Here is a 26,720-nt window from a genome sequence, read left to right as displayed (position 1 = left end):
AGAGGCAAACTTGGACAAATTTTCTAACCTTAAGGTAAAATTATAGATCTATGCTTGATTAAAAAAACTTAATTCTTGATAAAATTAAAAAAATAATTTAAAAAATTAACCAAAGTAAAAATAAATAAATAAGAATCAAATTTAATAAAAAAAATCTGAAGGATGAAATCATGAAAAAAAATCAATTTTAAAATTAACTTGAAAAAAATAAATAATAATAAAAAAAAATGAACTAGATCTAATTGATAAGAAAATAAGATAATAAAATTGCAAATAAATTCTAATCTTATAAATAATTTCAAATAAAATAAATAGTAAAAAAATATAAAACAAATTCAAAGGAAGAAAAAAATTGAAGGGTTATTGAAATTTTGCAAGGTCAGCCATAGAAATCAAGAAAAGAAAAAAGAACATGAAAAGAAAAAAAAATCACCAGCACCCACACGCACTGTCAGGGAAGGAAGAGGAGCTGCCAAAACAATTTGAACACTACCATAAAAACTATCATTTGGACACCTAAATCCCCTTCACGCTCCCGCCCGAATGGAGCGGGAAGAGGCCAAACGCTGATGCGTGTATTTTTTTAATACTAACTATATTTTTTAAATGACTACAATGCCTTAAAATCAAACTAATTATAACAAATAATAAAAAAATCACCGTGAAAAGACCCAAGACACTATGGGATGTAAAATTTAGTTTTTTATTTTACAAGTGGATTAGTTATTTCACAGCAGCTAAGGAGAGGTGGTCTAGGGAATTGGAAGCTGGGTGCATCCGGAAAATCCAATCACCAAGGGGGGAGGTAGGCTAGATTAGTTAACATACCAAATACCCCGGTATTTTACGAGGTAGGCTAGATTAGTTAACATACCAAATCCTATTTCACTTGGCAACATTCCATTTGAATCCAGGCTGAGGTTTCAAAGTTGTTAAATATCTATCTATATTGAAGAGATTATCACACGAATCTGGCGACTCACCATGCACGCACGCACGCACTATGATAAAAAACCGACTGAGTTTGAGAACCACCACATAGGCCGCAGTCAGCATAAAGCGATGTCCCATTGCCACCCATCAGCAGTGCCACTACCCCGAACTTAAGTGATAGGGCTTTCACATGTGACCTGGATAGAGAGAGAAATACGAAACAAAAACTCGCGTGTAAAACAATATAAGGATTTTGTCAAGAACAAGTGTGCCAGCTAAAACCCTTTCGAAACAAATGAGAACCACCACCGCTATATTAGGTGACAAAGGTGGTGGTGCTATAAAACCAACCTGAACCACCACTACACTATCAAAGCTCGGAACCGTAAGCCAATCATTTTACAAGCCCATCCCCCAAGATAGGGAAAAAGAAAGAATCAATGTCAAACACATCCAACTATACCCCGGTATACATCCCTTAGTCAAAATCTTCTTATGTACTGCTGCTAGATTACCCTGGAGCTGTATATCGTGGGAATATCACACCAACCTCTTAAAACAAGGAGGTGTCTGCATTAGGAGAAAGGCAAGAAAGGACCAGGAGCTCAAGCAGGGTGTATCAACCATAACAACACACTACATAAGGCGCCCCCCCACCCCCCCTGTCGTCACATCAGAGAAACATATATGGCCTACAAAACCATTTATCAAATCCTACAGAAATCACTTTAATTCGCACTTCATTGTCTTCTTCCTTCAGATGTACCATCCATTCTCATCCCCTACGTTGTAGCATGAAAGATGTTCGACTCAGCTTTACGTGCCGGTGGAGGGTAATTTGCTCTTCCCTAATTGTATATTTTAACAGGCTTCTCAAATGTGTGACGGTTCTGCAATATTTTCAGACCAATCAATGAAATCTCCATGGTTTCACGAGATGAAAAGAAAAAACTAGGGTAATGCTAACACCAGCATTTATTGACAAACAAAATGACTCAAAGTTTCCATGAGAGTAATAACTGATCTCATGGCTGAGAATATGATCAGTTATGGAGGTAGTCTCAGTACCCACATGCACTTCATTTGTAGTTGAATGAGAGATGCAAACCTGATTTACAGCAAAAGACCTTTTAGGAGTATTATCAGAGTGCTCCAACCCAAGGTACTGCTCCCAAGCACCATATACATCTCTTCTCTGAAAGACAAGGTAAAAATACTAAATGCAGATACCCGCAAAAAAGAGAGCCAGTAAAGGACGCATATGCTAGGAAATGCCGAAATAAAAGCAGGTTCACAAGGGAGGGAAAAAAAAGAGAAGAAGCAGCCTTGTAACAGCACCTGAAAGCGGGTGAACACAACATCAGAATCCTGCAAATACTCTGGACGACCCAGTGACAGAAATGCAAATTTCCACTGAGCAACCAAAAGAAAGAGGGTTGATGAGGAATTGTATTCATATTCTGATATAAAACCACGTTACTGAAGGAAGCAAAAGCTAAACTTCGCAATCTAATGCAAGATAACTGGTAAGTGTCAGGCAGGGTGGTTTATATGTTTGTTTCCTTAACCAAACAGTGCAAAGAAAAAACCAAATACCTTAGCAAACTCCTCATCAGGAACCTGCAGCTTCTTTTGTATACGCATTTTAACTTCGGCTAAGGTTTCACCTTCATGGATGGCCAAGAAAAAGGGTTCACCAAAATTCTGTACTTGCTATTGAGGACACAAATATAAAAGTATGTAAGAACCTGGAAATATCCCTATTCAATAACAGCCATAAGATAAAAGCCAAAAATCTAAAACCAAGTAAAATCTGTGGATGAAGTATCTATAAATCATACCATTTGATTCTGTCCAGACTCTTTCGTGAAGTGATAAACGTGAATCAGGCGATCTTGGGGACCAAGATTTTTTTCTTCCTCGGGAATCTGCAGAATTTGAGAGAGAGGGAGAGAGAGAGAGAGCGAGAATGGGGTGTCAAAACATTATCTCATTTCTGAAGGTGTCCAGGATTGTTAATCAACTGAAAGTAAACTTCCTGTTTGTTGGCCTGAGTTATCATAACATTTACTAATTACATAAAGGTAAATCACAATCATGCCAGAGGCTGTTTGTAAAAGTAGCCAGTCAACAACCTTCAAATATTCCACTAAATAACATTCGATAAATTATGTTTCATTAACAAAAACTGAACAAGTCAGGATAATATATTCATAATAACCTGAAAATTACAAGTTCAACAGAAATTTAAGATCTTAGTTTTCATTTTTATTAATAAACTTGAGACAGTTTCTAGAAACATACCATTTAAGAATAGAACACTGATTAATATCTGCCATTTGACACATACTCGGTGGAAATTTTGGTATGGCAATGGTTTATTATAAATGGAAGCTTATAATTTTATTTGGCTCACACCTATGATAGTTCATGTTGGCACTCTCCCAAAACTCCAAACCCACAGTCACGCATGCTTACACATTCATGCCCTATGCCTTCACATTTCAAATAGCACTTCACCATTGACTGTGAAATATCAGAACCTATGAATTGTGTGAAAATACGATACTTCGAATTCAGGTATAAGATATAAGATGAGGTATAAACCTTGATTTATACTATTTGATATTTGAATGAAATCAATTAAATTAAATAATTAATTCATAAAAAGACAAAAAAAAAAAAGTAAGTTGTTAGTATCAAAATTATGAGACAAAATTTTTTGTTTATCAAGACTAGCTCATTTTTCTACATAAATTACATGATAATCCACTTGTTTGTTATTCTTATTTTATTATCTTTTTATTGTCTTTTAATTTGAATTTAATAAAGAGTTTCTCCAGCTAAGGGCCACGTCCAACTTCATCCCCAGCCTAACTATGATACTTCAAGTTCATCCACAAAATCATAGGTGAAAGGCAGATGAGATATTTCCTAGATAAGACAAGGAGAAAAAGGACTTGCCTCCTCTGCCCGCAACGTCCAATACTGATCATTTATATTCTCAATTTTTTCATTGGGTGGAAAGATCTGCAATGGCAAGATGGCAAACTGAGTCAGAAGAAACCACCCATAAGCGCTGCCAGCAAAACATCTAAAAAATCCAATGCATTAGAATAAAAAAAAATCTGAAACTCATAGATCAGGTTTCATACACTTTGTTGAACACATTATCATTGCTATTTAACCAGGAAGGATAATTATTGATTAGCAGGAAACAAAATTGAGTGATGAAGTCATTATCTTATATATGCTAACTGAACCAGTTAGTACCTTATAAATCTTGTGATAAAATACTTCAAGCACTCGAAGTTCAGCATTTGGGTGAGACAATTCTACCTGTTTCAGCATGAGCCAAGCATTAGAAAATTTATCACATGCAGTGACAAGATATGGTGTGAGAAAAGGGAAAATATAGCAAAAAATATGTACTAACAGTAAAATCTATTCAACAGAATAGATTATGAAGAAAATAATTATAAGACATCTAAAATGAAAAATTGGTGAAACTTGAGAATTAAAATGTTCTGTTTTGGTATTATAAATAACAGTCCAGATCAAGCAGGCACATTGAAAATATGCTTCAGGAACAACCACTTCAGTACATTTCTTCAGCTAAGAGGTTAGAGATTAAAAGTTCTTACCTTAGTTTTAAGTTCATTAATCACATCCCCCACGGTGCTTTGTTTAGGCAATCTAATGTTATGAATTACCACCTGTTAATAGTCGCAATAAGATTAGAAGAAAGACATGAAGATGATCAATTAAATAAGGCATGAAATTAACATAGCCATAGATTTCATACTTCATCTTTGGTAGCGTGATGGAAAGCAACTTTTAAATTTTTTAGACCTTGCAACTCTGGAAGAGGAATATCTAGAACTTCGTAATACAAGATATCAGAAGTCTGTCGAAAGAAGAGAACAGGTAAATTATTAGCCATGTTATATAGTTTCATTAACAGTATATGAACCAATGACTGCAATTCATGTAGCAAATACCTGATTGTAGTGAACTAACATATCTGATAGATGCTCCACTCCTCGATATTTAATTGGCTGCGGCTTAGGCTGCTGAGAGTAGCAGTTGTGGGATCTTAACCTGATTTTGGATGGATCGTCCAAACCAATCTGGCGAGCTACTCTTTCAACAACATCATCATAAGTGTGTAATTTTGACCTACAGAAACATCAAGAGTATAAATGAGTCTCTACAACAGCACTGGAGATTTCTCAATCGAGCATACAACATTACTTGGGATGTGATTACTTACAACTCTAGCCAAAAATCATCCTCTTTTGCCTTCTCTAGGGATCGGAAACGAACTATCTATAAAGAATCAAATAACACAAAAGAATTGACTATAAAATTGACAAATCAGGAGAGAGGTTTGATGAAATTGAATAATTCAATATAATCTAACTACTATATAAATAGTTGAGGAATACAAAAGGTGCCCCTCTTGAACCTAATCTGCCCCCATTTCTAAAATTCTTTTATAAAAATAAAATGAGATGCCTGGAAAATCTCATTCAAGAAGAAGGTACCTGCCGATTGTGCACATATTCCAAATACGTAGGCACATCTGGATTTCGACAGTCTTCTTCAATTTCAGGAGGAGATTTCTGAAAGCATATTATGTCCCCGTCTTCAATCTGAGGATAAGCACCTAAAGGTCAGTGGCTGATCTGATAATCTGATAACATTCTAGCCTAAGTGAAAAAAACACATACCTGACTTGTTTGAAATGAGGCTCTCTTATCAAGGTGTTCACACATGACACGAGGCTCAAACTTGATTTCCTGAACAGCACACAACAAGTATAATCTTTCTGCTAGGGCAATATCTGCTTATGAATATTGAATTAACTTGCGCTCTTGGTTTGATTTTATGGTTAAGAGGGTGTTTAAGAGTGATAATTGTTGCTTTTCAAAATGCTTTTTACTTGGAAAAACATCAAAATAATGTTTTTCTTATTTTTTCATATTCATTTTTGACATCAGCATGCCAAAACGATCCAAAAAAACTAAAAAAAATAATTTGAAGCAAAAAAAAATAAATTTTGATGAAAAGCAGGTTAAAGCTCACTCCCAAACACTCTCTAAGTCAATTTCCTTGATTGAATAGTTATGTTAGCCAGCTATGATACAAAGTATACTTGATATAGACAAACCTCATAAAGTTCAATCTCTTCCTCTGACGCAAAGCCAGCCATTTGATTAAGCTTTGCTAGAATTTCTATCAGTTTACTAGAATTCTTCACAAAAAGCCTACCAACATATCTGGGATCATGGAGTAATTTGTCATGTCAGAGGCATCAAGATTCAAGAGAATGCAATGGACAAAGATAGGACAGCAAAGAGGAGCCAAAGATTATTAAGTACCGTAATTCTTGTTTTACAGGGTCATAAAGCTTGAAGAAAAGCAGAATATCTTCTTTAGTTTTTTCAGGTGGAGCAATGGGACGTAAATCCTGAGATATTGCAAACCTCAGTAGAAGCATGACATTTTCTGGATAGAAATATAAGTGCAAATGTTAAATTTGATCATTTAGAAAAAAAAGAAAAGAAATACCAGCCCAAGCTCAACTTCCAAGAACAACTTTAATTCAGCATTATGTGTCTTATTTGACACCTCTCTCAGTTGTCCAACCTACAAACATTAAATGGCTATCATTAAAATTAGGTGACACGAAATCTCCAGAAACATTTTAAACCACCACAGTGCAAATTGTTTTTAAAAACAACACTTCAATGTGATCAAAACAATTGTATCATTCCATTCCACAGTCAATGGCCACAAAGTTTCACCACTAGTAGTTACAAAAAAAAAAAAAAGGCCTGATGTTGGGATTGCAAACCAAAAGGTGTGTTATTTGAAAGCACATGGCCAGAAGGCATCACCAATCAGTCTAAAAATCCGGAAACCTGATCCAAGTCTTTTCTTACTTGAAGCAGAAATAATCATGCAAGTATCTAACAGAAATACAAGTCACTCCACGACAATGCAATCAGAGCTTTGATAAATTAACTTTGAACAAGAAAAAAATAGCTAGTTACTGATTGTGCTTCCTCCTGGGGAGTCAATGGTCGATTGGGTCTATATGTGTGGTTTTGGCGCTTTGCCCATATCCAAAATCTCTGAAATTGTACTGGTATACCAAGCTCTTTAGCAACCTCCTCCTGTAATCCAGCTCAACATTAGACATAGAAATCTACATGCTATCTCATCATCCACAATGTCAAAATACTCAAAAATCACACCCATTTAATACCTTAAACAGACTAAACTGTGTCTGTTTCTGAATACGGAAGTTTCGGACTTTGTCATGATCCACGAGGTCAAAATAAATATCCTTTCCAATTTGCTCTTTAAGGTCCTCATCTCGCGCAACCTAGATGCCATACTAAATAGCTTTATTTATGACTTACAAGCATCCCTTGAGGTAGATGCAGGTCATCGCTAACAATATACCATTAAAAAAAAATAAAGCTGGGAAAGAAAAACCTTTATAATTGTGTAAAGGTGAGCTTGTGCTGTATATCTTCTCTTGTCTTCCTTTTCTTCTTGTTCTTTCTTCAGCCTTATCTGGAACAAGATGTTGAATGAATCAATAATCAGTCATCATTGCGATGTGGAAACTCTTAAATAACATAGTTATATTTACAGAACTTGTTGCAATTATAAGTAAAGAAAGTAATTTACCCTCAAGTGTTCAGCAATGTCTTTCTCATCAACATTACAAATTATCTTGTCCTTTTCACTTTCCCGTATATACACAAGCATGTATGCATTTGAGTATTTTGTGAATTTAAATGGAGTATTGTTAAAGCCAGGATTGGTCTGAGGTAGCTGGCAGACATAGCAGAACAAGAGCACATCATTCACCATCAATCACATGTACCATTCATAGGATTTACAGCAAAGTTTGAGAACCATTACCTCTTCCTCACCACCATACTGCTCTTCTAAGGCCCTCTTTACATCTTCCTTTGTCACACGTTCATCATCAAATTTGAACCTAAAACAAGAAAATCAAGTATCATATGGTGTGAAAAACTATCAAGTTCTCAACATGAGTACAACTATTCAGACATGGGTAAAAATGTGAAGGTTCTGACTAAGGACTATTATACTCAAAAATGAGTGTATAGGTTGTTATCGGTTTCATTTTCCTAGAATTGATATTATGAGGAGTAAGCATATTATGTGTGCCTATGACCAAGCTTAAGGTTAACAAGCACACCATTGATCAGAGAGGGTAGGCCTGATAAAAGCATAATAATGTCCACCATGCACACCTCCACTGTGAACCAAAACACTGCAAGGGAAAACAAGCATATATATAGGAGATGTCAGCACATTATCAGACATTCCAAAAAACATAACTTCCGAACCATGGAAAGAGAACTATGTGCAATTTATATTAGGTGCATGCAGTTCATGTTTCTCCAACATGTCAATCTTTCATCCACTCAAGCTCATAGAGTTTTCTTTCATTCCTATGCTACTCTAGCAAGTCATGCACATCCCATGTTGCTATTACATTAACAGCAATGACTATTTATGGGGAGACGGGAAAAGGAGATCAAAAATCTCAAGAAATGGCTTAAACAATACAACATTTCTTTTCTTAACAATACAACATTTCTTTCTTTTAAAACTTGTAAAGATTTATGATAGTGATAGTTATAATTTTACTTTAGTTTACCACAAGATAGAAGCATGCTTCGGTTTGAAGGTAGTTTGCATTTCACTTAGTTGCTCTAGCTGCTGCAACCAGTTGTCACACTATTATGAGTTTCTTGAGTAGTTTTAGTTCATGTCATGCTAGCCCTTTTATATGTTGTAACAAACAATACTATCAGCTGGAATAGATAGACTATCTGATATCCCATTAAGGCCACAACTCTTCATGTAAAGTGTATATGACCGATTCAGTAGCAAAACACTGAGTTTTTCCTCCAACTTAATTGCTTTAACTCCAAAAAAAGTTCATAGTTTGATTTTACTTTACAAAGAACCATGCAGCCTTGACAAGCGAGGAAGACAAGCTCCAGTCAGTTAATTGCAGCCATACAAGCACAGAAAAAAAAACCATGAATCAAGACAGTCATGATAAAAACCATGGCAATGGAATGTGAATTTCTGGGGGCCAAAAACACCATGTGACTTACCTGTGAAGTGTGTATAGATTTCGCACACTCCTGTCAGCTTCAGGTGATAAGTATTTCCCATTCTCCCTGTCCAGGTCAAGTTGAAGAGGAAATTCATAGCGATCATTAATCTACAAAAGCAAAGAGAAATCAGTAAGTGGAAACAAACATATTTGGCTTAAGTAGCAATTTGTCCATCAGTCAATCCACTACAGTTGTTTAACATATCCTAGCTTATAATGGGCACAAAGCAACAATCCCACATAACATATTTACCAGAGCAACCTGTTACACCTACTGACCTTCACCATAGTATCGCGCATAAAATCATATTCAAACCGCTTTAATTGGAGTTGAAGAACAGGGGGAAAGTCGATAAATAAGACACCCTTCTTTGCATCCTGAAACAAATACAAGTTCAAGCACATGCCACCAAAAGAATGACCTTAGGAAGCGATCTAAAATAAATGGTTCTGGTAGAAAAGAAACATGGAGGATAACCCAAAAATATGCCCATACCATTCCTCAATGGCCTCGTCTTAACTGACAGTTTAAAAAGATGCATGGACAAATTACATCACTTCTATGGGCAACTCCTCATACTACCTAAAATATAATATACAGGGTCTAACCAGGAACAGCAATTTGTCTGGGAATTACCAGAACCATCTCTTTTAATGACAAAAATTTAACTTGCAGTTTGCAGAATGAAACTGTAAAATGCAGCATAGCTATGATAAGACAAAAAAAAGTTGGCACCAGATATGATTAAATGCACGGGATGTAAGACACGTAATTGGTCTTCATGCATTTTACAATGGCCTTATAATTAAGCTTCTTGTTTTTTGTACGAGGCACCATGAGATGCTAACTAGTACTGGCTTCCACATTTTTATGTGTATGTGCGTGAGACAAGAATTGTTCGAGAGTGAATGCATATATTTCAAACTGCTTAAACAAATCATATAGTCTGGCTCCCATCTATTCACAAGCATTGACTGACCTGCAAACCATGTTCTTCGGCATGATATTTGTTATCACCCTCAAGTCGTTCAACTTCCACATATTTGTCAAAAGAAGCATAAACATCTCGACAACCTTTCACATCAAGCTGGAGATCTGCCATGTAATATCTACACATCAGTGTCTAATGAAGACATCATTACACAGAACTTTCAAATGCTGACTAAATATAATACCATAAAATGACTCCTTTCGTGTAGATTTGTATTCCACATTGATGCACTCAATGTAGTTCATATGGTGACCCTCAAACAACTGCTGTATAGTGCCCTCCACAACAGTCCCCTGGATCAGCAGAAAAGAAGTTGAATACTTCAAGTTAATGAAAGTATATCCCAAAACCACTGAATGTTCAATACCTTCATTTTATCCTCTAGCTTCTCACACAGGACCCTGTTAAGCTCTTGCACGTCATGTTGCATGAAGGAATCATATGTATCCCAGCCAAAAGATTTGGTCAGTTCCTTTGTTGCAACACTGGTATCATTATATTGAAGCTTATAGAATAAACTCTGCAGGGCCAATGGAATGCTTCCTGTAGGCATGTCATTCTCAGTTGTTGGCATGTGGTACACCGCCTGGAAAAATAATTTTCAGAATGAGGCAATTCCATTTGAACAATGTGTTCATACAAGTCATGATGAGCCTTTTTAAAACTGAGAATGTGCTGACCTTTCGGAAGTAGGAAATATGGTATAGAGTCTGTAGGAGAGAGTTCATGTAACATGTTGCTCCTTGGTTTTTCAGTCCTACATAGCCCGTCTCCTTCTTTGAGTCATAGGACCAATAATCTAAAACCTTGCAAACAGCAACTTCAGCTTCAATAACAACTGTATCATTCACTAAGTATCCTCTGCTAGGATCATAAAGTTCACTCAGAGGCATGAAAGATGTAAAGCCCCAGTCACTCTCTCTTGCATTGAACTGATGTTGTGTGTCTGCAAATGTATTTTTAAAAGAGAACGCAGTATTAAATAATATCAAAGTCCACAATAAACTTCAATAAGAGAACACCAAAAAGAAGTTGACTGTGGTGCTGACATCTTCCTTACACGACATATTGTTTCCATACATTTAACAAAACTAACCAAGATCCAAGCTCAACCAACCTCCATTATGATAATTTCTGAACTAGCTAGTTCAAGATATCCAGAACCTGTTATTTTCCCGGACCGAATTACTGGAATTCGTTTGACAGCTTTTATAGATCACAATCTGTAGAAGTTGCTGCTTTCAGCATAGTGAAACAATAATTTAACAAGCATCCCAAACCCTCAAATAACAAGATACTCGAGTCTATAATTGATCATATTATTGGAAAACGCTCACAATGACAAGGATTCCAAACTCTGTCGGGTGTTTATTGTGGTGTGCAAACTGAATTCTAATCTAACCTTGTATATGGATTGCACCACCTTGGTGCATTTACTTTTCTTTCAATTCACTTTGGAAATAAACAATCATTGGCAACTTCTCTAGAAGTCATAAGATTATAAAATAGGCAATTATTGATAATATATCTATTGCGGTCATAAAAGGTTACAAAGAACAAGTGCTCTACAGGAAAAATAATGATGTACTCAGGCAAGCAATCTAAATATAAGAAATTGATCCAATGTATAGACATACGTAATAAACTAAGAACAAAAAGAAAATGCCCAACTTGAAAATAAAATTACAATAACAGAAAGAGCCATTAAATAGGGGACACAAAAGAAGATACCCTTTCTAATCGAGTATTTGTTATGAATTTGATTGACCACAGCCAAACTGAATTGCGCATATCTACTCCATCCATATGGCAAAGCTGTCGAATCCGCAACATCCAAATACATCGACAGGTGGTCCACGTTGTTTCCTTTAGGGAATATCAGTACTCTCCTGTTAATAACACACTAAAAGAAATTAACCACAAAATGATACAAACTCCGACAAATGCAAATCATAAGCAACTCCAACTAGTAAGAAGCTACATTGTTTATCCACCTACCATTTGTAACTGCCAACAATAAATATATCAGAATAATGCTTCTTTGTGTTCAACCTAGTAAAATTCTCAATAGTCCAAGTAAATTTCATCGATGGAGGATCCTCCACAGGCTGATTCTCCACGGTACTAGTTTGCTCCACTTGTGCCACTACTACCACATCAAAAAATTACAATCACCCCAAAATTACCAAACCCTAACATATTAATCAAAACGTACAATACACTCTAGCAGAAGATCCGTTCGATCACATACAACGAATTATAAAAAGAAGAAGAAGAAGAAGAAGAAGAAGATTGAACTCTCTAACCTTCCATTGGCTGAGGACCTTCAACTATATCTGAATGCGGTACGAGCATCTCCTCGTCTTCTTGCTTTAAATTAGTAAAAAAACTAATAATTAATAAACCCAAGCCTTAAAAAACCAAATACAAAAATCAAACTCTATCGTAAAATCGAGAAATTAACAGAAACCCTGGTCGATCCAAAAAAAATACAAAATAAGGAGAGAGAAAGAGATTACGTCTAACGGTGAAGGAGTCATCATAGTCATGGGTGGATATGGACCGTTCGATCGAGCGAATCAGAGGGGCAAGAATGAAAACGAGAGCAGGGACTGAGAATAAGAGAAGAGAAGCGAAAGCGGGATTTTTCTGGTAGCCAGAAGAGACACGCGCAAAAGCACTGGCTAGAGAGAGAGAGAGAAGAAGGGGGCATTTGGTGTCTGAAGGCTATTTATGTGATTATAGGAAACAAGCCGGGGTAATGTGGGAAAGAGAGAATCGATATTGTGCCTCGTGGATACATTGAGAAGAATGACCAATAGAAGTGTGACACGCAGAGAATGAGTTTGGTGATGTACGGAATTGATGACGTGGCTGTTTGGATCCTGGGTTTCTCGTGCGTTCAGGTGGGTGACATCATCTTTCTTTGTACTAAAAGTAGCAAGGACTGGCTGCTTCTTTATTGTTTTGCCCTTTTTCATTCTTAAGTATTTTTAATAAAAAATCGCAGCTTAATTAATTAACCGATAATTTCTTAACTTATACAGCAAACTCGAATTTGAGTTTGATTGAGAAGAATGATAACATGCAGAGATAATTAACCTCCTCAAAATCATAAAATAAGATATATTTTGGATCTTCAATTAAAAAAATAATCTTTTATGCTTTTTTGTCATGATTTATATCAAAATATCATAATTTTTATTGAGTAATAGCAAATAGTAGATTAGTCAAACTAATGGAGTGTTTATTTTCACGTTACAATATTTAAAAATATATATATATTTTTATTTAAAAATTATTAAATTGATATTTTTAAGTGTTTTTTAATAATTTTGATACATCAATATATAAAATAAAAAAAATAAAAAAAATATTATTTTAATATATTTTTAATTAAAAATCATTCTACATCACAATATTAAATACATACAAAATTTTGGTATTTGACATTCAAATTTAGTATTTCAAAATTAATTTTCAATTAAAATTATTATATAGTGTTTATTGTATTACAATAAGTGTTTATTGTATTATAGAACTAATTTATAAATCACGCTCTCCTCGTGTCTAGGATTTAAAAAAAAACTTTAATGTAAAAAAATAATATTTAAATTATAATTTTTTTTATATTATAATGAAATTTGTTATAATAATTTAAAAAAGATCTTGATTTGACTATTTTATTTAGTAGAATTTTAAATTAAATCATATTAAAATTGTGTTGCATGACCTTGTTTAGTAGGTATGTTTAGAGAAAAAATGATATCTAAAAATAAAATTAAATAAAAACCAAATTTTATATTAAAAAATAAAATTAGAAAAACAAAAAAGAGGTTCAAAAATGCTAAAGAAATTAAAAAAAACTTATATTAAAAGAAGAAATTGGAAAAACAAAACAAAAAATAAAAAAAAGGTGCAATAAAACTTTTATTATATGATAAAAATATAAAAATTATTTTACCATAAATTCAATATAAAGAATAGAATTAAATAAAAATCTTATATTAAAAAAATTAAAAATAAAGGGCTAAAAAATCCATTATAAATGTTTTAAAAAAAACTAGAGTTTATGCTGTGGCTTTTATTTTTAAAGGTAATATGATAGAGGATATGTCTAAAAATGTAGCAGTAATTGTTATTTAAAATATTTTTTATTTAAAAATATATTAAAATAATAATTTTTTATTTTTTAAAAATTATTTTTAATATTAACACATCAAAATAGTTAAAATTATATACAAAATAAATTTTTTAAAAATATAATTTATACCGTATTACGCAATAAAAAAACAATTAAACAAATATTCGGACCCGTGACCTCCATTTACCTATGACATTCAGCTAGTAATGAAACAGTTAAACAAATACTTGAAACTTTTGTCTTCTAAACACGAAATATTTTGCCGCAATGGAGGTTCAAACACGTGATCTCTGTTCTTCCACGCGTTAACAACTAAGCTCCAACACCCATAGCTTATAGCAAAATGATTAAAAATATATTTTAACTTGGTTAATTGTTTTTAGTATACTAACAGATGTTTAATTAAGAAAGGTATTCAGGTGCATTTTTTTTATGGAACATTTTTTTACTAATATTTAATGGTTTGTGGTGCTGAGATATTTTCTTTTTCTTTTTCTTTTCTTTTTGTGTTACTATGCTTAGAGTTTAATTAGTGCGAAGAGATATTTAATGGGTACCCAGCACAAGTTTGGGTGATTGAACCACAGGCTGGGAGGCTTTGTGGATAGAAAGGGTTTTTTTTTTTTTGCTCTAGTCTAGGATGTTTGATACATTAAGATTAAGAATAAGAATAAGAATTGAGATTATTATTAAGAAAAACACTAAATGGCGTGGTCGAAACATTGTATGCTATAACATAGATTATTGTGGGTTCGCACATTGTCTATATGTTATTTTATTTATTAAAAATTGTGTTACTCCAATTATATAATAATATTTTTTTAATTTAAATTTTTTATCAGTAAAAAATTAAATTTTATAATTTATTTTTTTGAGATTATTAAAATACCAAAATAATATCTCAATATTGTATTAATAATCTATTTAAATAAAAAAAAATTGCTTTGTTGCTTGCAAAACAATTAACTTTCCGAAACCCACTTGAGTTGAGGCAACAATGCAAGGTTTTTTTTTTTTTTTTCCTTTTTTACTATGAAAAAACGCCTTCTAACATATTTTTTCCTCAAGAATTTTATCATATTTATTTTTGATCATTTTATTTCTTTTAAAAAACATTTTAGAAATGAGCGTATTGGCAAGACAAAGGTTTATAGATAGGGAGATATCATTTTTATCTTTTAAATTGTCTATTTTTTTTACATGTCTTGTAATTGATTTTTATTGAATAAATGAAATAGAACAAAATGTTATCTTTTTTTGTTGGATTATAGATATTAATAAGAAAAGGAAAACTTATACTATCAAATTAGTTTGTTTCAATAAAATTAAATTCTTACTATTATATATATATATATATATAAAAGTGGAGTCATGTAATTAAATAAAAATAAATAAAGGGCTCCCCACCATACTAGACTCAATATCTTAATTTATATATATTTCTCAACTTCATAGCTTAATCTTTAATTAGAGTTAAGATATCTTCATCTATGTTTATAATCCTTGTTTGTTTCATTAAAATATTTATTAAATTTTGAGTTCATAATAAAAAAAATTATAGATACTAGAAAACTTGTTAGCAACATTGGTATTTTTTTTAATATTAAAAAAAAAGTGTTTTAGCTTAGCCATTTAGTTAGTCTTGAGTTATATAAAAAAGATAAAGTTCTCATTAAAATTCAAGAAAAAAACTAAGAGGCATCAATAAAGTTTCGTAGCTTGCAAGGTAAAACACTTTGGATTCATATAGTGTTTTGTTTTATTTTTTGGTCCTTTGATTTTTTTTTATTTTGATCCCTTTATTTATTTATTTGATTCTTTAACATTGCATTAATTTAGAATTGATTTTAATGATTTTTTTTATACCTATATATGGGGATCTTACAAAGTCGGGGCAATGTATCATCGCTTGATTAATGCTTGATTCGACAATATAAAACTTAATTTCATTGATTTAAAGGAATTAGATCTTCAAAAACCAAATTTGCAGCTTAAACAAAATGTTTAGTCCCTCTTGTTTGCTAATATTAGGGGTTGGTTTGCACAATTAGAGAAAGAGTTTTTTCATTTTTTTTTTCTTGTTATTCAACTCTTTTTTTATTTGATCTTTTTATATTGATTTTATTTGGAATTTGACTCGATATTTTATTTTAGTGGTCTAAATATCAGGTTCATTTGATAAAAAATTCCAGCACTTAATTGATGATCAGTTTGACAAAATAAAATAAAATAATATTGATGTAAAATAATTAGTGGTTAAAGGACTAAAATTAAAACTAAAACAAATATAGTGGGCTAGGGTGGACGGGTAGAGACAAGCTATATAATGAGTGCAGCCCACGCACCAACATGTGAAGGAAATCATCGCTTTCAAGCCGCATGCTGCTTACTCTGGCGGCCTAACATTGCCTTTCTTTGTAGCGATGGAAGTAATGTGGTAAGGCTATTACAGTGAGGTTATGCTTGTTAACACTAATTTTCATGATTTGTTTTGATAGGACGATTTTGATCTTATGAACTAATCACTAGTTTGAAAAATTAATATAAGTTAATAGGAATTTGAAGTTATTACCTCCTCCACATTTTGAACAGGATCGCTAGGGACTTGGTAAGGAAAGAGAGGCGAAATTGTGGTGTGAAAGGATACAAGTTTAACGTTGAATTTTCAGGGACCTTGAATAACAAGATAAGGTTGAAATCTAACTGTCAATTATATCGGATTAAAAAAAACCTCAACTTCAAATTATCTGATTTTCTGTCGACCAACGGAGAAGTGTGCTTCAAAATTAACAATTAGTTTACAGCTCATTCCCAGAGTTCTGATAAATAAGATGAGAATACCCAAATGTCAATGTCAAGCAATTTAAGGGAAAATTCTGAGAAACAATTAGCAAATACCTAACGCTAGGAAGGAAAATTAATGTGCGACAAGATACAAAACCCAATTTATTGTAATAATATAATCATGAAATTACTCTTTAGCCATAAAAGCTTTGGAATAGGTATTGAAGTAAGATTTTTTTTTTTTCTGTTATACAATTGGTTTTTGGCAAATTATGCCGGGCTAGATTGGCTAATTTATTTTTTTTTTTTTTATATTAAACTTACTAATTTAATCCTATAATAAAACAAACAAATTATCTTTCAAATAAGGGTGTTTTGATCTCTTTCTAAAGTTTTTTTAAAAAATAAAATTACTTTATTACCATTTAAGATAAAATTAATTAAACTCTCATGAAAGGAGTTTTTTTTTTCATTTTACATAAAAAAATTTGGTTGTTAATATTAAAACTAGTCGAGGCATTATTTTATTTAAATATTATTTGAAAAAACTTGGTGATTTGTACGAGCATACACTAATGAATAGGTGGTTTATATTTAGGCAACGTGTGTGATACTATCCTATCACCAAACATTGTGTTTTAAAATAGTGTTTGAATCATTTTGATCTTCTTTCCACGACAAGGCATGGAATGTTTTAAATGACCCTCTAGTTTAATGATGATTTTCTTTTTTTCTCCATTCAACTCCCATGTTGCCCCTTAAAAATTATAGTCTTTTCAATTTGTTTTTGTTTTTTTAAATTTGATTATTATTTATTTAATTTTGAATAATTTATAAAATTAGAATTTTTTTTCAATTTCATTCCCCTTCAATTTTTAAACCTCTCAAATTTGATATTCATTCTTCCTAGTGTTATTTGTTTTATTAAAATTAATCGTTTTTGCCATATCTTCCACCTTAAGTTTCTTTTCTATCAAATTTGATTTTTATTCTTTTAATAGTTATTTTTTTATTTTAATAGATTTTTTGAATTGATTTTTTTTATTTTATTATTGAACATTAAATTAATTGAGAATTAAAATTTTTAATTGAGGTCAAGTCTAAGATTTCATGGGTTGTGAGTTTTAGAGGTTAGCCTAAGTTTAAAAGATTCACCTGAGTTTAGTTGGTTTTTTCCTCTTTTATGTAGGCTTATTTTATCTCTAATTTCATCATTTAATATTTATTCAATTGAAGATTGGGCTTTGATATTTTTATTTATTTACTTTTTATAGAATTTTATACTAATTTTAAAAATAACTTGAGTTATCTTGAGTCTTTTTATTTTTTGTTTTTTGTTGAATTTTTTTGGTAGTTTTTTAAATTGATATTTTCTTTTTGATTTAATTATTCAATATTTGGAATAAATTTTTTAATAATTTATAAAATTAAAACTCGTTTTCAATCTCATCCCCCTTGAATTTCTGAATTTATCATATTTGATCCTTATTTTTTTGGTTGTTATTTTTTCATTTAAAGTGATTTTCTAAATTGATTTTTTTTATAATTTCATACTTATTGGGTTTTTTCTGTTAAATTTTATCCATATTCTTTTAATTTCTATTTTTTTTACTTTGATAGATTTTTAAAATTGATATTTGTTTTATGATGTCATCCTTTATCATTAAATTAGTTAAGTATTGAGTTTCTTGATTGAGTTCAGGTATTAGATTTTACAAGTTACGAGTTTTAAAAATTAACCAAGATTTGGGAGGTTTGCCTGATTTTGGCTATTTTTGTTTTCCTTCTTTAAGTTCATGTTTATTTTTATTTTTATCCTCTTGTATTTATTTAGTTAGAGATCGGACTCCATTATTTTTATTTACTTTCTTTCCATATGACTTTTTGATAATTTTGAAAATAACCTGGGTTATCTCGGTTCTTTTCATTTATCATTCTCTGTTTAATTTTCTTTCACTAATTTCTTAAATTGATATTTTTTTTCGATCCTATCCTTCAATGTTAAAATAGTTTAGGATTGAGTTTCTTGATTCAATCCGGGTTTAGGGTTTCATTACTTATGAGTTTGAGATATTCGTCAGGGTTTACTTGGTTCTGTTTTATTCTTTTTAAAGCTTATATTTTTTATTTTTTATTTTATCATTTATATTATTAGTGATTAAATTCTGTTATTTCTTTATCTGTTTTTTATAGGATTTTTTTAATAAAATCTTAAACTGACTTGAGTTATCTCAGGTCTTCTTATTTTTTTTATTTACTTAAAAGAAATTTTAAATTGATATTTTTTTTATTTTATCTTTTAATGTTATATTGTTTAGGACTTAATTCTCTTTTTTCCCATCCTTCAAGGATAAGGTTTCTTGATATTGAACATCGTGATTTTCTTTGATTTCTTTTCTAGTTATCTATCTCGATCCCATCAATTAAAATACAGGTTTGGTGGGTTGACATGGGCTGACCTGAGTTTATAGACTTGTTTTTTTTAAATTTTAATATTGTTTGTGAATCCGTCCTCCAACATTAAGGTTTTTTTTTTTTAAAAAAAAATAGAGTTTCCTCACATTTTTTAACTCGATTGCAGAGTTTGGTTGATTTGTTGGGTTTTTTTTAATATTGATATTTTTGTAGATTTCATCCTTTTATACAGAATTTGTATGAAATTAAACTTTGATTTTTTTATGTTTTTTATTAGTTTATTCTGGTCTCGTAATCTGATTAATATATTTGGTATATTCTCTAAGGTAGGCTCAAATTGTCTTTTTTTTTTTAAGTTTTGTTTTTTGACATTTGATTTTTGAAATCTTAACTTTATCATTTTTTTGTTTTTTTAACTGTTCAATTTTTAAAGTTACCATGATATTTTTCAGTTGGTTCATTTAATGTTATTATTTATTATTTATTATATAACTAAATTATACTAATATTATTTTGCTTAATCGAGTCTATAAGACAAGTTATTGTTGTTGGTGTTATTATTATTATTATTTACTTTTTAAAACATGTTTGCATATTTTTTTATTGATAAAAATATATATGTTGCGTGCCCACAGATCTAGTTAGCAAGTGATTCTCATGACTTTCACTTGTTTGTCAATGCTAGTTGTACGAAAGATGCAGAGATAGCTGCTATCCACATATTATGACTATGAAAAAATGAGTGCCAAATTATCTATCTGCCTGGTGAGGCACGCTATTGTTGATAACATTTTCAATAGACACACCAAAATGTCCAAAATATATTTGCTCATGGTTCATGCATGAAAAACTGTCTTGTTTTGCGATGCATAATAAATCTGGAACTCTCTGCCTGCATGAACACCATGTGTCCAAATGCTTGCAGTCAAAGTACCACGCAACACCCTTAACGTTTGACAATTGTTTCATATGATATAGTAATGAAGATGTTGTTATAAATAGAAGAAGATGCTGGGACAGGAATGATAATGGAGACAGGTGCAAATTTAGATTTAGAAAGAGTACTATTGCAAGAGCAGCCAGTGCAGCAGCCGTTGAAGGAAGCGCAAATCAGAAAGAGAATGAGGATTATGGTGGCTATTGATGAGAGTGATGGGAGCTTCTATGCTCTCAAATGGGCCCTCGACCATCTTGTCGATCGCATCACGCCAACAAATGTACCGAGCCAGGAAGAATCTAGCCTGATCACACTGGTTCATGTTCAACTGCCCTTCCAGCACCACATGATCCCTGCTGGTCCAGGTGGAGCAGGTTTAAGATCCCTTATATAAGATCTTTATGCTTGATGAGCACTGTTATTTGCCAAGTTAATTATGATTTGGTGATTATTTATAGTTAAGCACAGATTGATTACTTTCAAATTACAGCAGCTTTTTATGCAACACCTTCGATCGTAGAATCTGTGAGGAAAGCACAGGCAGAAAATGATGCGGCCTTACAGTCACGTGCTCTACAGATGTGCAAAGATAAGATGGTAAGCCAAAAAACAAATAAATATTGCAGTGAATGGTTATTTCAACTAGTTTTATGTATAAACGTTTCAAAGCCGAATGGAAATGCAATTAATCATATGGTATAGAAGTTTAGGGATCATAGTTTCCTTTCTCTTGTCCTTAATGTTACTGCAAATAAAAATATAATTATTTCTTACTCCTATACGTCAAGGCCATTTAAGGCCCTTCTTCTAAATCATGATGTTAAATGTTGTGCAGATCAAAGCAGAAAGTCTTATTCTTGAAGGGGAGCCGAAAAACAAAATCTGTCAAGCTACAGAACAAATGCAGGTTGATCTCCTTGTTCTAGGTAGCCGTGGTCTGGGCAAGATTAAAAGGTGATCGTTGTTAATTAATTTCCCAACTTGAATATCAGGTCACTGCAAGCAAGTACAATTCTATAGCTGATCACATCAATTTCTAATGCTTCACAATGGCCAATTAATCACTACTAGTAGTACATTACATAGCTGCTATCTATTTACTTTTCTGATAGTAATAGAATTTTGCTTGTTGCAGAGCAATCCTAGGAAGTGTAAGTGACTACTGCGCCCACCATGCAAAATGCCCCGTTCTTATTGTCAAGCCGCCAAAGGAGATCACTAAGGAGACCAGTAGTAAGAGCAAAGAATGGAACGCTGATAAATGATAAGCGCTGCCATTTCAGAGATCTCCGAGCAGCTATGATTGTGTGACTATGCATGCTTGTTGTGTTATGCAGTGTCCTTGTAACCAAGTCAGAAAAACCTCCTTGTGCCTCCCTGATATTATGTACTTTCGTGCGCGCTGTTATATATTTTTCTGATCAAGTTTGGTTTATGCAACGCTAAGTTTATCAACTCGCACGTCAACATGTTAGAGATATAATCCGCAGAATCTATCGCTGATGATTCCATGTCTTGGCATGGATAAATAGTATGTGTGTGGGTAATATGGTGCAGGTTTACATCAAAACTACGTGAAAGAATCTAAAGCAGCATCAATTTTGTTGTTTTATCCGAAGTACTTTCAAACGATTTAATGCAAAACAAGGTATTATATGGGATTGATAATTAAATGGAATAGCCTTCCGAAGATCCTTAACACTGCACCTAGTGGAGCTAACAGCAATGTTTTTGTTCACATCCATATATTTGCCTGCATTCGTCTCGAGTCTGAATTATCCGCGCCGATCTGCGCCTCGTGAAATCCGTAACACAATTAGCCATCCATAAGCCTCTGGTTCTCTTGTTAGCATCCTCTGGTGATATACTGATCGTTTATTGTCCGAGTTAGCTCATTTTGAAAGGCTGACACTCAACTTCAGTGACAACATTAAAACCAGAGGTAGCTATATTAGGAACACATCTTCCCTGAATAAGCTATTGAGCTTGATTTTGCTCATTTATTATTTGCAAATATCATTTCTACCAAACATGACATTAGTTTGAAACATGAAGGGAAATATATGGCAATATCCCTTTCTCCCCCAACTAGAAAACTGAAACAGGTGGTGACCCCAAATGGCGCAGGACACTCGGTGGTTGACTCACAGAGGTGTATAATTGAACTCAAATTGTGGAACAAATATAATCAACACCCCATTACTTTGTTGGCTTGGAGCTTCGTTTTTTCAACCACAGTACCATCATTCCCAGCTAGTGCCCTGTACTTATCTCTCCTAGTAAAGGAAGTGCATTCATAGGACAGGGTGGCAGCAATCACTCTTTGTATGTAGTTTGCCACCTCATGGCTAGATTTCCCACCAGTGCAGGTTAGCTCCTGTGGTAACCTGTTCAAGAAAGTTACTTCATATGCTGGGCTAGGGTTCATGAAGAAGTAAAATGGATCCATCCCTTTCCACCCTCTTGCTGTTGTCCCATGAAACATACTCATGCGATTCACCAAAGCCACTGGAACAAGTTGGTCCGTTAATTCAGCAAACAAAGCAGAAAACCTTAAAAGAAAGGGTTCGCGGCAAGTAGTTCCCTCAGGGCATATAGCTAGGTCACCTTCTTCTAACAACTTTTTGATCATGGATGCGTCTGTAGCTCGGTCACGGCTGAGTCTAACAGTTTTGATGGGTGAGATAATTTCAGAGAGACGAGAAACTGAGTACGTGACTGCTGGGATAGGACGGCCGAGGGCAGTGGAGAGAAATATTGGATCAAGCAAGGTACGGTGAGAGCAAATAAAAAGGACACCAGATTGACCGATTGATTTCTTGGCCGGGGGAGGTGGGGTTCCCTTTATGGTGACACGGACACCAAGTGCCCAGAAAGCATAGTAGACCATTGGCATAGGCAGGAGTGATCCGGCTGCAATTCTCAAGCAGGCCAAAATGAAGCCTATGGGGATCCATAGAATTGTGAGTAGTGCTGATAATGGTGTTGGTTTTTGGACTAGCCGGCCATCATGGAAGATGATTGGTTTTGGGAGCTTGTCCGTTGTCACTGCTTTAACGTCTGGCTTGGGTGGCACTATGTAGCCATCCTGTAGTTTTTCTGATCAAGTCAATCTCTCGGCTACTGCCCCAGTGATATATGAAGGAAAAACAGTTAAGAAAAAGAAAAAGAAAAAAAAGACCAGTAGACTAATTAACTAACCTTGCATAAAGCCATGAAGGGTGCATCTGTATGACGATCTCCAAGTCCAATCTCTGGCTGTGCCTCTCCAAAAGCCTTTTTGAGGGCATCTGCTTTGTTCTTCCCCACAAGTACTCCTGGGCTAAGAACAAACCCAGTTGCTCTGCCTTTATACGTAGACATCTCAGTCCCCAAAACCAAATCAGCTCCCAAGAAATCTTTCAAAAATGCTTCCACCATAATTCTTGGATTTGCAGTAAGAACACAGCGTTTTCCACAAGAAGAAAACACACGCCACGACTCAGAATGAAGATCGCTAGAGTAAAACTTAGGCAGCACAGCACGAGCCACAGACTCAATATCGGAAACCTTCATTCCGGCACATGTAGCAAATATAAGAACCTTAATACCAGCAGACTCGGACACAAAGTAATATAGAAGTCCTGCTAGCGGTGAGGCCAAGAGCAAGAAAATCAGCCTAAAAATCCCACCAGCTTCAAAGGCAAGTAGAGCAAAGTAAGGGAATGAGCTACGACCTCTAAGCAGAGTTCCATCCATGTCAGCTACAACAGTGTGCTTTTCTCTACCTATGGATGCACATTTGTCAACAGTTGGAAAGCTATCCATTGTTGCAACTATATATGCTTGGTTTCTAGTGCCTAAGATTTTGAATGAGCAACTTGGAAGTTGGTGGTGCTTTTATAGAGACGATGAAAAAATAAACTAAAGGACATGAACAAGAAGTGAGATGGTTACGAGTAAAGTGGATCGTTGGGATCTAAGAGCCAGGGTGACATGGGAGATATCTGGCGCCGATATTCCAAAATGCGCTTCAGTATGCTATGGTATAATCGATGGCCAGGTACAATTTTGAGGATAAACAATGCCAAGTTTGTGATCAAATGACTTTGTGTTCATCGCTGCCATGGTTGTCGTGTGTGTGCAATAAGCTTTGCAATACATGTCACTATCATGTCCAATGCTAGTTTCTGGAAAATGGGCGACGATAGAGACGTGACAATATTTTAACATTTAAAAAACTCACCATTGATGTGTTGATTTTGATGATTCCAATTTCTGAGACTTGGAACTTTTAAAGCATTAATCAACAATGTGGATCTGGAGGAAGATTTGAACACTTGAGAGAGAAACTTGGAGCTGGGGATATAAAAAGAAAAATATCAGTGAGAGATAGAGAGTTTGATGTGACAGAACAGCAAAAATGTTTTTTATGGAAAATTAAAAACCAGCAAGGATTAGAGAGCAATTTGGAGTGTAGTAATTATCTTTCATAATTTTAAAGGAAAGGTAGTGGAGTTCGAAGTCATTAGTTCTGGCACATACCAGGTAGAGAACTGAGTTGTTGCTTTCGTATTCGGGAGGCTCTCAAGAACGATGGTTTGATTTTCCATCAAGCACTCAGTGAGATGAAGCACTGATGGGGCCGAAGAGGTCATACAAGGGCCGCTAGCTTCCAATAAACTCACTTTCAGGGAGTTCAGGTAATCATCATCGATCATTGCGCAGAACTGAATAATCAGTGTTAAGGTTGTCATGTCGTGACTTAATTTGATGTTGGTGTGGATTAATTTCTCCATGTTTTTCTGTAACTTGATTGTTGTGTTGTGGTGGTTCACAACTGATGCAATCAATCTGCTTGCAAGAGGATGATCAAATAAATAGGGAGTGGTGTGTTTGTCGCTATTAAACTTGCATGGATTGCTTTTGTTTCTCGTAAAGGATTGCATAATGTCGTTGCAATTATTCTTAAATTTACATAGCCGTCGCTCTCATCCATTTGTCAGAAATCATGCTTGCATTGGCTTATTAGCAGATGAATAACAGGATGATACAGACTATTGTCATTATATATATATATATATAATGACAATAGTCTGTATCATCCTGTTATTCATCTGCTAATAAGCCAATGCAAGCATGATTTCTGACAAATGGATGAGAGCGACGGCTATGTAAATTTAAGAATAATTGCAACGACATTATGCAATCCTTTACGAGAAACAAAAGCAATCCATGCAAGTTTAATAGCGACAAACACACCACTCCCTATTTATTTGATCATCCTCTTGCAAGCAGATTGATTGCATCAGTTGTGAACCACCACAACACAACAATCAAGTTACAGAAAAACATGGAGAAATTAATCCACACCAACATCAAATTAAGTCACGACATGACAACCTTAACACTGATTATTCAGTTCTGCGCAATGATCGATGATGATTACCTGAACTCCCTGAAAGTGAGTTTATTGGAAGCTAGCGGCCCTTGTATGACCTCTTCGGCCCCATCAGTGCTTCATCTCACTGAGTGCTTGATGGAAAATCAAACCATCGTTCTTGAGAGCCTCCCGAATACGAAAGCAACAACTCAGTTCTCTACCTGGTATGTGCCAGAACTAATGACTTCGAACTCCACTACCTTTCCTTTAAAATTATGAAAGATAATTACTACACTCCAAATTGCTCTCTAATCCTTGCTGGTTTTTAATTTTCCATAAAAAACATTTTTGCTGTTCTGTCACATCAAACTCTCTATCTCTCACTGATATTTTTCTTTTTATATCCCCAGCTCCAAGTTTCTCTCTCAAGTGTTCAAATCTTCCTCCAGATCCACATTGTTGATTAATGCTTTAAAAGTTCCAAGTCTCAGAAATTGGAATCATCAAAATCAACACATCAATGGTGAGTTTTTTAAATGTTAAAATATTGTCACGTCTCTATCGTCGCCCATTTTCCAGAAACTAGCATTGGACATGATAGTGACATGTATTGCAAAGCTTATTGCACACACACGACAACCATGGCAGCGATGAACACAAAGTCATTTGATCACAAACTTGGCATTGTTTATCCTCAAAATTGTACCTGGCCATCGATTATACCATAGCATACTGAAGCGCATTTTGGAATATCGGCGCCAGATATCTCCCATGTCACCCTGGCTCTTAGATCCCAACGATCCACTTTACTCGTAACCATCTCACTTCTTGTTCATGTCCTTTAGTTTATTTTTTCATCGTCTCTATAAAAGCACCACCAACTTCCAAGTTGCTCATTCAAAATCTTAGGCACTAGAAACCAAGCATATATAGTTGCAACAATGGATAGCTTTCCAACTGTTGACAAATGTGCA

At 33.8% G+C, this 26,720-nt stretch overlaps 3 protein-coding genes and 1 long non-coding RNA gene across 8 annotated transcripts; 2 read left to right on the top strand and 2 right to left on the bottom strand.

Annotated features, from left to right (window-relative positions):
* The first annotated feature begins 648 nt into the window (after nt 1-648).
* On the top strand, nt 649-1,527 carry LOC105138187 (uncharacterized). Its single transcript, XR_844730.1, has 2 exons — nt 649-805; nt 852-1,527. It is a non-coding gene; the product is annotated as an uncharacterized LOC105138187 (long non-coding RNA).
* Nucleotides 1,185-12,845, bottom strand: LOC105138188 (ubiquitin carboxyl-terminal hydrolase 12-like). 3 transcript variants are annotated; one of them, XM_011044216.1, is made up of 32 exons: nt 12,624-12,843; nt 12,411-12,474; nt 12,103-12,253; nt 11,836-11,993; nt 10,785-11,050; nt 10,472-10,690; nt 10,289-10,397; nt 10,093-10,208; nt 9,392-9,490; nt 9,111-9,220; nt 8,180-8,254; nt 7,876-7,954; nt 7,639-7,785; nt 7,441-7,521; nt 7,208-7,327; nt 6,993-7,115; nt 6,508-6,585; nt 6,318-6,406; nt 6,107-6,215; nt 5,667-5,735; nt 5,481-5,588; nt 5,207-5,262; nt 4,935-5,112; nt 4,739-4,840; nt 4,578-4,649; nt 4,207-4,272; nt 3,898-3,963; nt 2,775-2,861; nt 2,530-2,646; nt 2,272-2,346; nt 2,042-2,128; nt 1,190-1,823 (listed from the first exon to the last, which is right to left on the bottom strand). In XM_011044216.1, exons 1-32 carry the CDS (start codon nt 12,651-12,653, stop codon nt 1,782-1,784), a joined length of 3,348 nt encoding a protein of 1,115 aa, XP_011042518.1. In that variant the 5' UTR covers nt 12,654-12,843; the 3' UTR covers nt 1,190-1,781. The 3 variants fall into 3 exon arrangements, with proteins under 3 accessions (XP_011042520.1, XP_011042518.1, XP_011042519.1); XM_011044217.1 differs by having other exon boundaries at nt 12,103-12,250; XM_011044218.1 differs by lacking the exon at nt 7,639-7,785 and having other exon boundaries at nt 1,185-1,823; nt 12,624-12,845.
* A 7,646-nt stretch (nt 12,846-20,491) lies between these two features.
* Nucleotides 20,492-21,781, top strand: LOC105138185 (universal stress protein A-like protein). The gene is made up of 4 exons (XM_011044213.1): nt 20,492-20,758; nt 20,875-20,981; nt 21,220-21,338; nt 21,520-21,781. The coding sequence occupies exons 1-4, from the start codon at nt 20,569-20,571 to the stop codon at nt 21,647-21,649; spliced, it is 546 nt and encodes a 181-aa protein (XP_011042515.1). The 5' UTR covers nt 20,492-20,568; the 3' UTR covers nt 21,650-21,781.
* Nucleotides 21,782-22,331: 550 nt separating this feature from the next.
* Nucleotides 22,332-25,186, bottom strand: LOC105138184 (glycerol-3-phosphate 2-O-acyltransferase 6-like). Of its 3 annotated transcripts, none has more exons than XM_011044212.1 (3): nt 24,321-25,186; nt 23,586-24,151; nt 22,332-23,472 (listed from the first exon to the last, which is right to left on the bottom strand). In XM_011044212.1, the coding sequence occupies exons 2-3, from the start codon at nt 24,120-24,122 to the stop codon at nt 22,573-22,575; spliced, it is 1,437 nt and encodes a 478-aa protein (XP_011042514.1). In that variant the 5' UTR covers nt 24,123-24,151; nt 24,321-25,186; the 3' UTR covers nt 22,332-22,572. The 3 variants fall into 3 exon arrangements, with proteins under 3 accessions (XP_011042514.1, XP_011042513.1, XP_011042512.1); XM_011044211.1 differs by having other exon boundaries at nt 23,586-24,722; nt 24,909-25,186; XM_011044210.1 differs by having other exon boundaries at nt 23,586-25,186.
* Nucleotides 25,187-26,720: the final 1,534 nt, after the last annotated feature.

This window comes from Populus euphratica, unplaced genomic scaffold (genome assembly GCF_000495115.2).
Source record: "Populus euphratica unplaced genomic scaffold, PopEup_1.0 scaffold74.1, whole genome shotgun sequence".
Classification (NCBI taxonomy): domain Eukaryota; kingdom Viridiplantae; phylum Streptophyta; class Magnoliopsida; order Malpighiales; family Salicaceae; genus Populus; species Populus euphratica.
The sequence above is the reverse complement of the archived record's forward strand: the minus strand, read 5'-3'. Positions and strand labels throughout refer to the sequence as shown.

Bases quoted from the DNA above. Each gene is read 5' to 3' on its own strand.
- LOC105138188 (XM_011044216.1), bottom strand. From the start codon at position 12,653: ATGACTATGATGACTCCTTCACCGTTAGAC. The intron at 9,221-9,391 runs GTCAGTAGGTGT...TTGCTTTTGTAG, and splicing joins TGCGCGATACTATGGTGAAG to ATTAATGATCGCTATGAATT. The intron at 6,586-6,992 runs GTAACTAGCTAT...TAATGTTTGTAG, and splicing joins CCCAGGAGGAAGCACAATCA to GTTGGACAACTGAGAGAGGT.
- LOC105138185 (XM_011044213.1), top strand. From the start codon at position 20,569: ATGAGGATTATGGTGGCTATTGATGAGAGTGATGGGAGCTTCTATGCT. The intron at 20,759-20,874 runs GTTTAAGATCCC...TTCAAATTACAG, and splicing joins TGCTGGTCCAGGTGGAGCAG to CAGCTTTTTATGCAACACCT. The intron at 20,982-21,219 runs GTAAGCCAAAAA...AATGTTGTGCAG, and splicing joins AGATGTGCAAAGATAAGATG to ATCAAAGCAGAAAGTCTTAT.
- LOC105138184 (XM_011044210.1), bottom strand. From the start codon at position 24,191: ATGGATAGCTTTCCAACTGTTGACAAATGTGCATCCATAGGTAGAGAA. The intron at 23,473-23,585 runs GTTAGTTAATTA...GAAAAACTACAG, and splicing joins CCTTCATGGCTTTATGCAAG to GATGGCTACATAGTGCCACC.